This window comes from Onychostruthus taczanowskii, unplaced genomic scaffold (genome assembly GCF_017590055.1).
Source record: "Onychostruthus taczanowskii isolate IOZ18803 unplaced genomic scaffold, ASM1759005v1 scaffold9, whole genome shotgun sequence".
Lineage (NCBI taxonomy): Eukaryota > Metazoa > Chordata > Aves > Passeriformes > Passeridae > Onychostruthus > Onychostruthus taczanowskii.
Genome location: NW_024506993.1, coordinates 5047145 through 5061116, shown reverse-complemented (window position 1 = coordinate 5061116; position 13972 = coordinate 5047145). Strand labels below are relative to the sequence as shown.

Sequence of the window (13972 nt, the reverse complement as noted above, 5' to 3'; positions counted from 1 at the left end):
TGCCTTCCAGTACCACTATGTATAAAGCAGCAAACACCAGCAGCAAGTTCAGAGTGCCATCATCAGAAGAATAAAACCTCCCTTGGTTTTCCTTTCAAGTGGAATCATCCCTGCAATGAGAGCACAGGGCACCTGACCCCGTGCAGGGTGGGCTTGGGTTGGTGGAGAGCTGAATAAACAAATTTCTGTAGCTGGACTGAAATATCTGGTGGGTACAGACACCAGCAAAGGGCTGCTCCCACCCTGCCCTGGGATTTTGCTCCTGGAATCTTCCAGGTCTGATTATTTTCCTCTTTCCATCCTTTTTAAGGGGACAATAGCAGATGGCTTCATGTACTTCACACCTCTTAGCAGTCTCTTTTCCCAAAAATTCTTTGACGTCCAGATTTTAAGAGAAATACAGAATCATAGAATGGTTTGGGTTGGAGGGGACCTTTAAAGCCCATCTCACTCCACCCCCTGCCATGGGCAGGGATATCTTCCACTAACCCAGGGTGCTCCAAGCCCTGTCCATCCTGGCCTTGGACACTTCCAGGGATCCAGGGGCAGCCACAGCTGCTCTGGGCACCCTGTGCAGGGCCTTTAAAACATAGAGAACTTAGTATTTTTCACAGAGGAAGACAGGGACAATATAATAGCTAGCATTTCAAAAAGAAAGCCAAAGCAAAAATCATTTTTCACTGGAAAACATACCCAAAAAAACCCCCAAAAACAACCGAACAACCTAACAAAAAAAGGTGCTTTTCATTGGCTAATGACACATAATCACATTATACCCTATTAATTTCTGTAGATTTGATGGAGGAATTTTCTATATATATTTATATTTACAGGAATCTTCTCTGTTAACAAGAGTTTTTCTGGTAATGTGTATTTGGTAAAACACAATTTATACCCAAGTGGTACACCACAATTTAACTTCATAGCTGATAACCCTCCAATATATTATGCATGCTTTGTTATGCCTTATAAATGCATTACAGTTATATAATTTATTCATTTTCAGTGTTCTTTCATAGAGTGCTTTGCTGCTAGGCTGTGATTCTGGCACCTCATTCAGTCAAAATTTCACAATAGACTTTCACCCTCCCGAGCCCATTTCGCAGCTTTTCCCTTCCACATCCCCAAACCCAACACCAGCAGCACAGGAGCTCATGTTTGAGCAAATGGCAGCTCTTACAGACACCAGATTTGGGCTGAATTCTGCAAAAACTGAGGGTTTTTTCCCCTGCTTCTCCAGTAACTGTTGGATCACACACTAAACACAGATTGTTGATTTACATATATACATATATGTGTGTGTGTGATTTAGGGTCCCAGCAGCCACTGGCGGAATAGCACTCCAGGGCCACCCACAAACCTTTGTGCACCCACCTAATCTTCATCTCACTGCCTGGCACTTCTCTCTCTGCATTTCAGCTTGTTCATTTTACTTTATTAATGAATTATTATTCCTGAAAAATTACCATTGCATGGAGAGATAATTCTTTGATGGCACACTAGTCCTCAGCTCTGGTCAGAAACATGTCTGTGCATATTTATAGGTAGTTTCTCATTGTCTTTCCAAATATGTATAAATATGTTGCATTTCATTGGCATTTCATTAAATACAGAACAATAAGATTAAACTCTCACTGGGTTATCTGAAGCCATTCATAGAGGGTATAAATAACATTGCTTCATTGCACAAATACTTTAGCAGCCTGCTGTCAGCCTGTTCTGTAGGGAAGAGTGGATTCAGTTCCAAACTTTAGTAATAAATAGCAGCAATATTCCCTAACCTATGAAAGAACCCCAGACAGGTTGGGAGGGGGTCCTCAGTCACCTGCATTCCCATCAGCTCCCTGAATGCTGGGTTTCATGTTCTCATCAGCCTCATTAGCACTCATTAGTGCCAGCAGGCTGCTCTCAAATGCCCCACTCACTTTGCAGAGAGGTTGTGTCAATCACCAATAAACTCACACACCTAAAACTAGAAACAAAGTTGGCAGTTTGATGCTTGCCTTGGATGTATGTTGCTTGCAACAATTTAGGAAATTCCAAGAAAAAATATGAGTGTGTTCTAGCACTCTGGAAGGTCATAGAATAACTATGCACTTTTGGGGAGACAAGTTTATCATACATGATTTATTTTATCATTTCATGTCCTTTCTCTCTGCCACAGATATCTGCAAAAATCTGTTTTGTTGAGGCTTGCTCTGCCTTTCCTTTGCAGAAATCAAGTTTCCTGATAGATAATGTGCTGAGGCTTCTGTTAGAATATCAACTATGATCCATGACTTTCAGAGAAAAAGTGTCAAGCTTTAGTCATGTCTGAGTTCAGTGGAATGTGGAATAATTACAGCTTAAAAAAGCCTACCACACTTTTTGAGTACAGGATTATCCAATGGGAACAGGGTTGAGAGCCAGCTGCCAGCACAACTGGCCTGGGACCCACTGGCATCTCCTGAAGGAGTGCCACAAGAGGCCTCCCAGCTGACAGCTTCTTGCTGGCTTCATTTTTGTATTTCCTAAAACCCCAGACTTTGAAAAGATCTCACTAGTTGAACCGTGAGCGGCTGAGGAACATTTTGATTTTTTTTCCTTGTCATTGCTGCTGAGACCTTCCCAACTCAGCAAATGGTTATGCAAATTGTACAGTTCTCCTTAAAGTCTGGGTGCTTTATGTGTGTGCCTTACTAACAAATCAGTGTTTTACCTCTGGACAGCTGGGCACACTTTACAGGTGCCCAGAGGACATGGCTGCTGCTGTCCCTGGACTCAGGGAAGTGAAGAAACACATTGACTTGCCATGAAGGTGCTGCCCATGAGGAATCCTGGTCCCACTTCAGCTGTGGAAGCCCCTTGGCCACATGTCCAAGCAGCAGTTTTTTCCAGAGGTGCAAAGAAAAGGACATGGAAAAATGACAAAGCTGCAGCAGTTGATGCTCCCAACCTGAACAGCATTGAGGGCAAGAAATTCCTTGGCAAAATCGAAGCTTTTTTGTGTGAAATTTGCTCCTTAACAGACCATCTCCATTCAGCTTAAAGGCAGGAATGTGCTTAAGGACTTTCTGGCAGCACTTCACGTAATTTTAATGTTACAATTTATTTTCATGGTAACTGAGAAACCCATTCTTCGAGTTGTACCACTGGAGAAAAAATGTCACTCCCAAACTGCTGCAATTCAGTGTTAAAGTTCAGCAGGGCAGAAGAGACAGAGGGCAACATCCACAGCAAGAATAACTCATCCTCTAAGTAAATAAAATTGCAAATGGCAAACTGGTATTGCAAGGAGATGATTTACCTGTAGGAATAGAGAAAGTGAGAATCAAAGCTGGGATTAAACAAACCTTGAGAGTGTCTGCTCCTCAGGCCATTAGCCACCACCACCTCTGTTGGTCACATTGTTACAAGGGAAGCACACAACATGTTGATGTCATTTTTTCCTAATTTACTAATTTCCTAATTTAATAGCAGTGTGTTGGCTGCTAGGAGATGGCAATGTAAGTGGTTTTTCACTAGTGAGTCTTCCCATGCTGTCAAATTAGCACCCTTATTTGCTGGCTTATGCAGATTTTAAAAGGAAATTGTTCATGGATTCTTTGCATCTAATCTACCCTTTCATATTTAATGGTGCAGCCCACAGCATTGTTCAGACATGCAATACACTCTTACTTATCTCTTACTCTTAAATACCTTATTCTAGCTGCTGAATATTTTGCAATGGAGAATCAGGAATTCTGAATGGAAAAAAAAATTAAAACTTCAATTCTTCAATTCTATCAGTGAATTGATAGAACACTTTTTAAAAGCTTGGAGAATATCACAAAGATCAGCGTGTTCAAAAAAAAAGAAAAAGAATAAGTTTAGGATGCTGATGTCTTTTTAATGTTTACTGCAATTAAAAAATACTAAATTAACTCAGCAAGACTGAATTTGAGGCAATTATAGATGTAAGACACCACTTGCTAGACTGATTGCACTGTGCTTGTATTTTAAACAGGAGAAATGTCCATTTTCCCAGAGCTATGAGAGGTCTGTTATCAAAGTCTGTGAAGCATTGCACTGCAGGAGCATTAGATTGATACTTCTAAAATTGAGTAAGATTGAATTAAAGCAGAGTGTGATAGTTTGGACTCCCTGTAGGAAACATCCTGCTTTTCTCCCAGATAGCAATATTCAACCTGAAATCTTTTGTTTTGGATTGGTATTCTATAACTTATCAGATTTCTTCTCTACAGCTCCCAGAGTGGCTGCTATCTCAGTCTGTTTATGAAATACATAACCCTTCAGATGACACTTTCTTTCAGTCCAGTTTTCTTATCCTCCCAGAAAGTGTGTTCCCACCCCTGTAATTCATTCTGCTCCCCGTGACATCCCAATAAACTAAGAGAAACTGCATGTCTCATTCAATTCTCTGAGATTTTGTTGTATAAGGAATAGGTGAGCACAGGGTTACAGTTTTTACCATTCTAGTTTATATCTTTTCTGAAAAAAAAAAAAGACAAACTACTTGAAAGATTTTTACCCACCTCTGTGCTGTTGCTATTGCCAAAATCTCCATCAGTGCAAGAATCTCTCACAGGGAGTTTGAACTTTCCTTTAATCTAATCCATTTAGAAAATGACTCACAATATATTGGATAAAGTGGAGAAAATTGATATCTTTTCATTAAGCTGACAAAGTCTTTTTCACTTCTGACATCTGTGAAATGTGTTCTCTATTTAAATTTTATTTATATCAATCTTCACTGGTGGAAACGAGATTAAAACGGGATGCTCTGTACTTACAGGGAAAACTTTCCCATCCTGCAATGAGTGTCATACTGGCTTTGAAAATGAGCTTCTTATTCCTTGCAGTAACATGATACCCATGACCAGGAGGAACCACGATCTAATATCTGCATTCCTTTGTATTCTATTTCTGTATAAACAAAACATGCCCACTTTATCACAGGCAAAATGAGAGCTGCTGTGGCTTTATAATGCAACTGCAGAAGCAATTTTGGAACATTTTAATACATAGCATGTTCCCTTTAAACTGTTGAAAAATGCATGATGATACTTTGCTCTGTTTTCATATTTCAGGGTATTCCATAAACATGAATTAAAGTTATCTGTTGCTCTGTGAGGATGGTCTTATTGTTACATTGTTAAATATAATGTCTTTATACTTTTTGCCATATAGACTCTGTCATATTGTTAAAGCCATTTCCTAAATACAAATGCAGAAAAGTTAAGGAGAATTTTATCTGCAAAACAAAACAGAAAGAATCTGCATTTTCTCTACAGACAGGAGTAGCAAAAACGACAGTAGCAATTGCCTGTGAGTGTCTGGGCTGTGTGTCACATTTTCTCTCTCCATGTCCTGTTAATCACCTGTGAAATGGTTTTGAGGAACTGAGTAGCTTCAGTTTAATGCAAGAACTCGAAGACTGAGAAATGTGAAACATAATAAATTCAGGAGTTTCAACAGGCATCTTTAATCAATTGGATTGTGTATTTTTTCCAAACTTTGTTTGACTCAAGAGGAGGATGATTGAACAATTAATGTTTCCATGTTGATTTGATCTTTTAGGTGAAGGTATATGAAGGTGTTCACTGCATTTCCACTGCTCCTTAATAGAATACTTTGATGCTGAAATTCAAGGGGAAACTTTTCCCCAGCCAGCTGCCTTCATACATCAAAACTTTGTGCTCCAGATGATGCACAGGAGCAAATCAGAGCACTGTCACTACCCTTGTGCAACCTCCAAAGGTTCTCATGAACTTTGAAGGCAGAATCCCACTGAATCCAAGCTCATCTGGCAGTGCCCTGCAGCCACCTAAGGCTTTGGGCATTATTTTTGGGAACAATTGTATTTTAAAATGCAATAGAATTGTGTAAACATGAGAAAATATAAGCTATTCTATTGCTTTTCCCCTGTATTCTATCTCATCTTCAGATTTCTTATTTGTAGTTTATTTGTTTGGAGCCCATGATTTGCAAATGCCATTTCAACCAAATGCTTTTTGTGTGTGTTAATCCATGCAGACTAAATACATCAAAAGTTAAATATTTTGATAAAAATTATTACATGGCTTTGCAAACAAAGATTTTAGAAAAGCGTGATTTAGGCTGAAAAATAAACCTCGAGAATTTCCTGAATAAAGTTGCTTTTTTTCCCCAGCTCCATTGGTGATATGTTAAGAGTTAAATATTCTTTAAAAGGAATATTTAATTTTCTATTTATATTAACTATTTTTCTTGAAAATAGTTGAGATATAAACAATCCCTTATTTAACCTAGAAGGTGATGAGAAAAAAAAAAAAAAAAAAAAAAAAAAAAAAAAAAAGCATTGAAACAAAACACAAGCAAAGCAGGCGCAGTCAAAACTCTTCTGTTCATGTCCTTTTCCTTTCCCCATGGCAGAGGGATCTGTTTCAGTCAATTCAGCCTTGCATGGAGAAGCTCCTGTGCTTCGTGTATTCCCCAGACAGGGAGAAGAGCACAAAGAGAAGCACTCCAGAATGCTGCAGGTGCCTAATTCAGCATGATGTGAGCACTCACAGCCTGTGCTGCCTGGTGATTAACAGGGATCTCCAATTCTCACCCAGGATGAGTGGTTTGGCTCGCTGAGAAGCTCAGGTTCCTCTGGATCTGGGAGTTCTTGAATAAAAACCATCCTGGGGGGAGCATCTTAATTTGAGCAATTTGACCCAACTGCTTCAGCTCATCTCAAAGTGACATAACCTAAACATAGAGAAGCTCCGTCCTACAGGTGGGCCCAATCTCAAATGCTGCAAACTGTGATCCATTTTAAAGGGTTTTCCTCCCTCTTTGAACAGAGCTGGAGGTGTAAAACTTTGAAATCAAGGAGAACTCAAAGGATCAGCAGTACCCAAGAAAGACAACTGGTACTAAGGATAAAAGGGCTCTTAATAGAAGAGAAAACCTATAAACACAAGATTCAAAGAAAGTAATTTTTTTGGGTTTTGGATGCCCCTGCCATGGTAAGGGGCTGAGGACTAGACCACAGTGAGCTTTGAAGTGCTTCAGACTTACAAAGGATTTTGCCTGCATACAAATTAGAAGCAAAGAGGATCTTTTCATCTGCAAATATCTCCTATTAGTTTCCCCTGTTATAAAAGGAGCCTGGTCTTCAGTCCGGGTGAGGGTGCTCACTGATGGGCACTTGGCTGTAATTGCACTGTGATCATAAATCAATAATAACATGTATCTGTATACCAAAACCAATACACCACTACATGAGTCCATTGCCATTCAACTTCTGCACTGACTTTGCATTTGATTATTCTTCAAGGTCATGATCTGAATGCTTGGGCTGTATTTAAAAACATTAAAAAGTAGTGAGATCATTTAAATTGCTATGAGCAGCATTGCTTCTCCAGGCTGCCTCTCAGTCTGGATTCACCTCAAATCTCTGTTTTACATGGTAAACTCTCCAGGCCAGGGTGTTCAGGTTGTGGGTTTTAGTACCTTGCACTGTAGGATCCTTCTCTGTGGTTATTTAATGCTACAGCACTGCTCCTAGTAAATAATCATGATCATCACTTTTGATTCCGTGTCACAGGATTCTTCTCACGCATCCTGAGGATGCTCTGCTCCAATGATTGCTGTGAAGGCCAGTATTTAGCAGGATATGGTTTTTCAGTTTGCCCACTGCACAGTCTATTATTAGAGACAGATTCAGCTCTCTTGCCTTTTCATGCATAGCAAAGAGAGAGATCTTTTTTCTCTGCTGTTAGCAGCATTAATGATACCCTTCTGGAACAGGTGTGTGAACAGCATCATTAAACTGCCTTGCCAGCACAGGTGTAAAGGGCTTTTTTTGTGTCTTGTATATATGGAGAAATGATATATTATATGATAAAAATCAGATACAAGCTGTGGGAAGAACCAGGAAAGACAACACTGAGAGCTATATGATCATTGTAGGGCCCCTCAAACTGAACTATTCAATTTTATATTCAAGAATTTAATTATGAGCTCTGTAATGTCCTGAAATCAGTGCACAACAGGGCATTTTCCAAAGCTGAATGCCAGTCAGCTGGTGTGTATATATATTAATTTATATATGTATAAGGTAGACAGCTGCTTCAAAGGTATTTTGTGAGCTTGAAGCAGCTGTGGGGGATGATATGAACGGGTTAAGCATCTCTCTTTTAGTGACTGTGCAGAAAGCTTTGACAGGCTTCCTGAGTGCAACCATGAAATTAATTCTTGCCAGAGAAAGCAAGCCACAGAAAGAGCCACTCATGAGCCAGCTCGTCACACTTGCAAGGTTAGCTAAAGTTTATCAAAATCCCCAGACAAAAAATGTCATTAAGATACAGCTAAGGATATAGTCAGATACCAATTCCCAGGCAAGAAACTTCATTAAGGTACATTCAAGGTTGTAAACATGTGCCAATTTAATTCAAACAACTGGGTCCAAACACTGCTATTATTTACAGTGTTAAATAGTTGGAAATTAAAAGTTACTTTTAGAGATAATATGGTTTCTATAAAATTAATAATTGTGTTTCAACAAACAGCTTCTGCTGCTGTTCAGGTTACCTTACCCTTTGTTTCTAGTTGTGGTGCTCCCTGTGATGGCATATGGGGAAAGCCAAAATTCTCCATGGGTTCAAATAATTCTGCACAGATTTGTAGTAAAAAAAAAAAAATCCAGCTGTAGGTCCTGAAAGCAAAGCAGACATAATTTTATGTGGAGTACACTGAACCAGAAGTCCTGAAGACCTGGAGAATATTCTGAGGACAATCTCTTCAGACTTGCCTTGTTCTTGTACACGTCTGTGAAAATCAGATGGGCACTGAGGGAGAGGGGCTGTTAGGATGGATGCTCCTTTGGTCTGCAGCAGAATTGCTGCCATCACAGCATTCCCTGCAGCCACAGCATGGGAGCAGACAAGATCTCCTGTGTGAGGAGGCTGTGGCAAGCAGTGCACTGTCTTAGGCAATATAGGATGCCAAACAAGTAATTAAATATGAAATCCTTACAGCTAAACTCCAGTTGAAGGGGCACTCTGCCTTTTAACTGTAGTGTTAGACCCTTGAGATATCATTTAATTAGATTTGGTCATTGTAACATAGTTGTGAACGTTGTCTTTTCTCTTTTAGCTTCTATAGTGATTGGGAAATGGTGGTGTGAGATGGAGCCCTGCCTAGAAGGAGAGGAATGTAAGACATTGCCTGATAATTCTGGATGGATGTGTGCAACTGGCAATAAAATCAAGACCACCAGAGTAAGTCTCCTTTCTGTCTGCACCCAGGAGGTCTTAAAAGGAAAGGGAATCACTAATGACTGCTCACCCATGTCTTTTCCATCATCATGCCTGCTGTAAAAGTCGTAAAGACCACTGTCCTGATCACCCAGTGCTTCTGGCCATAACTGGGTGAAAATTCAGATGGATCAAGCTGGTCAGCTGGGTCCAGGCTTGGTAATCAGCAGGTTGGAGCTGCTGAATGGCCAGGTCACTTTCCTACAGAGACTGTCACCTCAAAATACCCCTGATGCACATCACTGAATCCCTTTCTGGTGGCTAAAGGGAAGAACATTAGCTCAGAGGGGTCTGCTGGATCCTGTATCCATTCCTTGGCTGTTCCTGGCCACATCTGGATTAGCAGCTGTACAAGTGCTTTGCAGCAGAGGACTCAGCTCTCTGTTTGCACTGCTTCACTTCAGAGCAGCTCCACCCCATGATCTCATTAGTGCCAGGCTCTTGAGATGCTGCAGGTTCAGGTAGCACAGGCCAAGAGGTGAAAACAGCTTTCACCACACTGGGCAGGAAAAGGCAGAGAGAGCATGTGAATGAGCTGCCTAAACTGCCACTGTGAGATTACCTTGGGAATAAAAGTGTTTCTCAGAAGTAGACTGTAGCTTTTCTCTTGCATTGTGTGATTGTTTCACAATCATTGTCTTTAAACTGTCACCTACACCTGTATTCAAAAATTTTAATTAACTAATTTTCATATCACAATTGAATTTTTTTCTGAGAAAATTACATGGTTGTCAACTCAAAATGCTTTTTTAAATATATAGATTTTCAGTTTTCTGTGAATTGGAAAATGGCTTTTGAAACCTGCTAAATTAAAAAGAGCAACTTTTCAAGATTTTTTTTCCCTGTTTGATAAGAAATTCTACATACTCATGTCCAGCTGCTAATTCACAGGAATGTGCAGCACAGTGTTGTAATTTCCTGACTTTTTACTTTCTCTCCAATCCTAACATTAGTCATTTTTCATGTCTTCTAGCCCTCCTGTTGAAGGAGGAGATTTTACCCTAATTGATCCCCATGGCACCTGAATCCTTTCTTTCCCTCCATAGGACCTACCCCAGGATGAATTATTTGAATTCCAACCCTCATTTCTGGAGCAGAGCCTTCTGTCACACCAACACATTAAATGATCGGGAGACCTACTGAGAAAACCTTAGGAGGTTTTCTTTGTAGGAAGCAGTAAGTGGCCCCCAAAAACAAGATCCATATGATCTTTTTGTCACCTCCCAGAGAAAAGGAGGAAGGATTGAGGGAACTGGGGTTCCCTGACTCAGTTTCTTTCTGTGGTGCTATTCCTGCAAATCTCTCTGTGCCCACAGCTGATCTCTTCCCCTGCAGCACCACTGGAAGGCTGTTTGCTAATAAACGTGTCTTGCAGTGAAATTAAAAAATCCCAGACCACAAACTCGCTACGTGTCCTTTCCAGTGAGGAAAGTGGGGGGTTAAAATGGAAGAAAGTGATGTAGAAGAACTGAGAAGCAACATGAAGTATCTTATACAATAATTCAGCCCTTCTGCAATCTGTCTACAAGTTATATAATTGAGGAATTGCATTTTCTTTCCTCAGTGAAGCTGTCCTTCTCTTAACTCCCCCAGTCCTCATCATGTAAACTAGTTTAAGGCGATAGAAGTGATTGCTAGAAATTTAGGAGCTTCATTAATATGCAGATGTATGGTCCAATCTATTCAGTATGCATTATTGTATTTCATTTGAATTAAATACTTGCAGAGTGAGTGCTCATAACTGAAAAAATATTTCTTCATTTACCCACAGGAGTTATTTTAATTAGCTTGTGAGGGGAGTACCTTATGGTACTGCTTCCAGTAGAATTTTGCTTTGTTGCTTTAAAATATCATTACAGAACCCAATTGACAAAGGCAACGTGACATGATGTGCTCAGCAACTGTCTCTTGCATTTTCTGAGAAGAAATTCTACTTCTTAGTCCCTGGAACTTTGCTCCAATCCGTACCACTGTGTCAACTCTAGCAACATAAATATAAAATAATGGAAGCAATCAGATCCCGAAACAGGCTTTTTTTTTTACTTTTTTTCTTTGTTTTGCCATTTCAGACAGCAGCAGAGAACAAGATTACAATGTAATCCGCCCTGACCACAATCCAGGTTCCAAGACTGGGCCATGTGTGTCTAATTTGGGTAGTTAAGGACATTAAGAAAGCAGAAGAAATAAGACAAATCAGTCATCATTCCAGCTCTCTCTGTGGTGATTAGGCAGAAGGCTACAGCCAGTCTCCATAGGCTGTAAACTGTTTTAATGAAGGCTTTTCCTTACACTAAATACATTTACGTTAGCTGCTGTCCTGCCAAGGAAAACATTCCCATTTATGACTCTTGGGATTAAGATACCCATTAGTACACCCACAGTAAATCACACATATTGCATATGTGTATGTTTTATATATTTGTTTATTTATTTATGAATACATGGATATATATCATGGACAATATATACCATTTTCAATATATACCATGTATCATTTTCTAATGCTAGTGCATATCTTCAGTTGGGTCTCACATGTGATTAATATTGATCAGTGTCAGAAAGAGGTGGACAACAGACTCAGTGAAGTCTTTACCAGCATATTCTTCATTGTTTCCTTTTAATGCATTTATTTCTGTGTTTAGCCCTTTAGCGTAACTCACTAATTAAGTTTTTAAAGCCAAAGTTCTAAAGCTCACAACTTCCTTAAATTGATTTGTTTTCTATTGACGGTCAGGCAGGTGACAAACACTGGAAGGAAATAATATTGTCTTTCAATTTTTGGAGCAGTTTCAATGTTAATTTAATCCCTTGGTTTGAATTGGTTTAAATTGATGTCTACCATTTTTATGCCTGTCTTGTCCAGCGGAAGTCACTGGAATCACTCTGGGAAGGGGAGGGTGAGCACAGCCCCAGGCCCAAAGCTGTCCTGGCTTGTCCTTCTTGCTTGAAGGGCTCCTACAAGGAAGATGGAGAGAGGCTCTTTATAAGAGCATTAGGGGACAGCACCAGGGACAATCCTTCAGACTGACAGCAGATTTAGATTGGATATTAGGAATGAATTCTTCCCTGTAAGGGTGGTGAGGCCCTGGCACAGGGTGCCCAGAGAAGCTGTGGCTGCCTCACCCCTGGAAGGGTCCAAGGCCAGGTTGGATGGAGCTTGGAGCAACCTGGGTAGTGAAAGGTATCCCTGCCAAACCAAGACATTCTGTGATGTCCAGCACCACCAGCCCAGGTGGTTAATGCACATTTAAAATCTCCCAAGGCAGAGGCAGGATCTTGCTCAGGATCTGTCTCTTGCATATTTTTACCCCCCTGCAGCGCTAAAAGACACACACCCCTCTAGTATTGCATTTAAACTCAGCTATATCAATCAGCTGTATCCCACAGAGCCTGGGTCTTTCTTTTCCAAAAGACTATATTTAAAAACTAACATATTATGCATAACTGACTCTTTCCCATTTTCTCACTGCAGATCCACCCAAGGACTTAACAGAGCGCCCACGTCTGCACGGAGACAGTGAAAGCCCTGCTGATTTATGAGGACAAAGTATTGAAAATTTAAAACCATCTCAGCATTTACAAGCCAAATGGATTTCTTATTTGCACTTTGACTGTTTACCAGAAAACAACAGTGGCTTTACTGTGTGAAAGAAAGGATTCGGTGGAAATAACGGCCCTGATTTTTAACAGCTGAAAATAAAAAATGAAGCAAGTGGTTCCTTTGCTAAAGTTTCTGAGATTGCAAAGTACAGGCAACAGTATAAGTTTGGATCTACAATTTACTTTATACCAGTTAAAGTATATATATATAGAAATATATATATATTAATATATGATATTTTGAAATAAAAGCCTCACTCTTCAAGAAATTGAATAGTACCACACTTTGCTGCAGCTGCTGTATTTTTTTTTTCCTTTTTTGCAATGGTCTGGAAGTTCCCTACCTGTTTGAGAGAGAAATGTGGCAGTGAAGAGGCAAAGCAAACCTGCTGTGGTACAAGGACGCCTAAGAGCTACACGAATCCTACCGATGCAGCATCCAGAGCTTCCTGTTCCCTTTGGCAGAATTCTGAGGGCATTTGTTGTTCCACTTTGTGTTCTGGAGGCTTTTCCCCTTGTGCAATACTAGCATGCTGGCTTTGCTTCATTAACCATACTTGATTGATATATAACAATGATAATTCTATCCTCCTCCAAGAAAATATTTTTAGAGCTGTTAGATATTCCATGAAGAAGAGATGGACAACTACTGAGTGAAGTACAGTATGTATTAAAAGTTTATTTGGCAGAGTTTGGTAGACTGTGAGCTCCCTTCTTATTAAAGATGTACTGTACGTACAATGTCTTCAGACTTTGTATAGCTCCTAGAGACTCCAGTAAAAACCCAGTAACCACCTCCAAAGCTTTGCATTGTTGGCTCACTAATTCTTTGAAACAACAACAAAGCTACTTCTTTCCAGACTGGCACGTGAGGGGAGTTTTTATATGGTTTGGTGTTTCAGGAGCCCATTTGCAATTGGTGAACAGGCACCTCAGCTTAAGCATGCCTCTGTGGACACCTGGCTGTGTGCTACAGCACACATGGAAGAACTACCTAAATTTAAGTTTCCCTCATTGCAGGCCAGGCTAATTCTCATTACAACATTTGCCACCAGCTAAAAGCATTCACAATAAGCAATTCCATGGCAATAGCAAATGCCCAGCAG

At 40.1% G+C, this 13972-nt stretch overlaps 1 protein-coding gene across 1 annotated transcript in view; it reads left to right on the top strand.

Annotated features, from left to right (window-relative positions):
• Positions 1 to 13603, top strand: part of TAFA1 (TAFA chemokine like family member 1) — a 207806-nt gene extending 194203 nt beyond the window's left edge. The window contains exons 4-5 of the mRNA XM_041425865.1: positions 9106 to 9230; positions 12739 to 13603. Of these exons, the coding sequence (XP_041281799.1) occupies positions 9106 to 9230; positions 12739 to 12756 (143 nt within the window). The 3' untranslated portion in view covers positions 12757 to 13603. The remainder of the gene's footprint in view (positions 1 to 9105; positions 9231 to 12738) is intronic.
• The last annotated feature ends 369 nt before the right edge of the window (positions 13604 to 13972 follow it).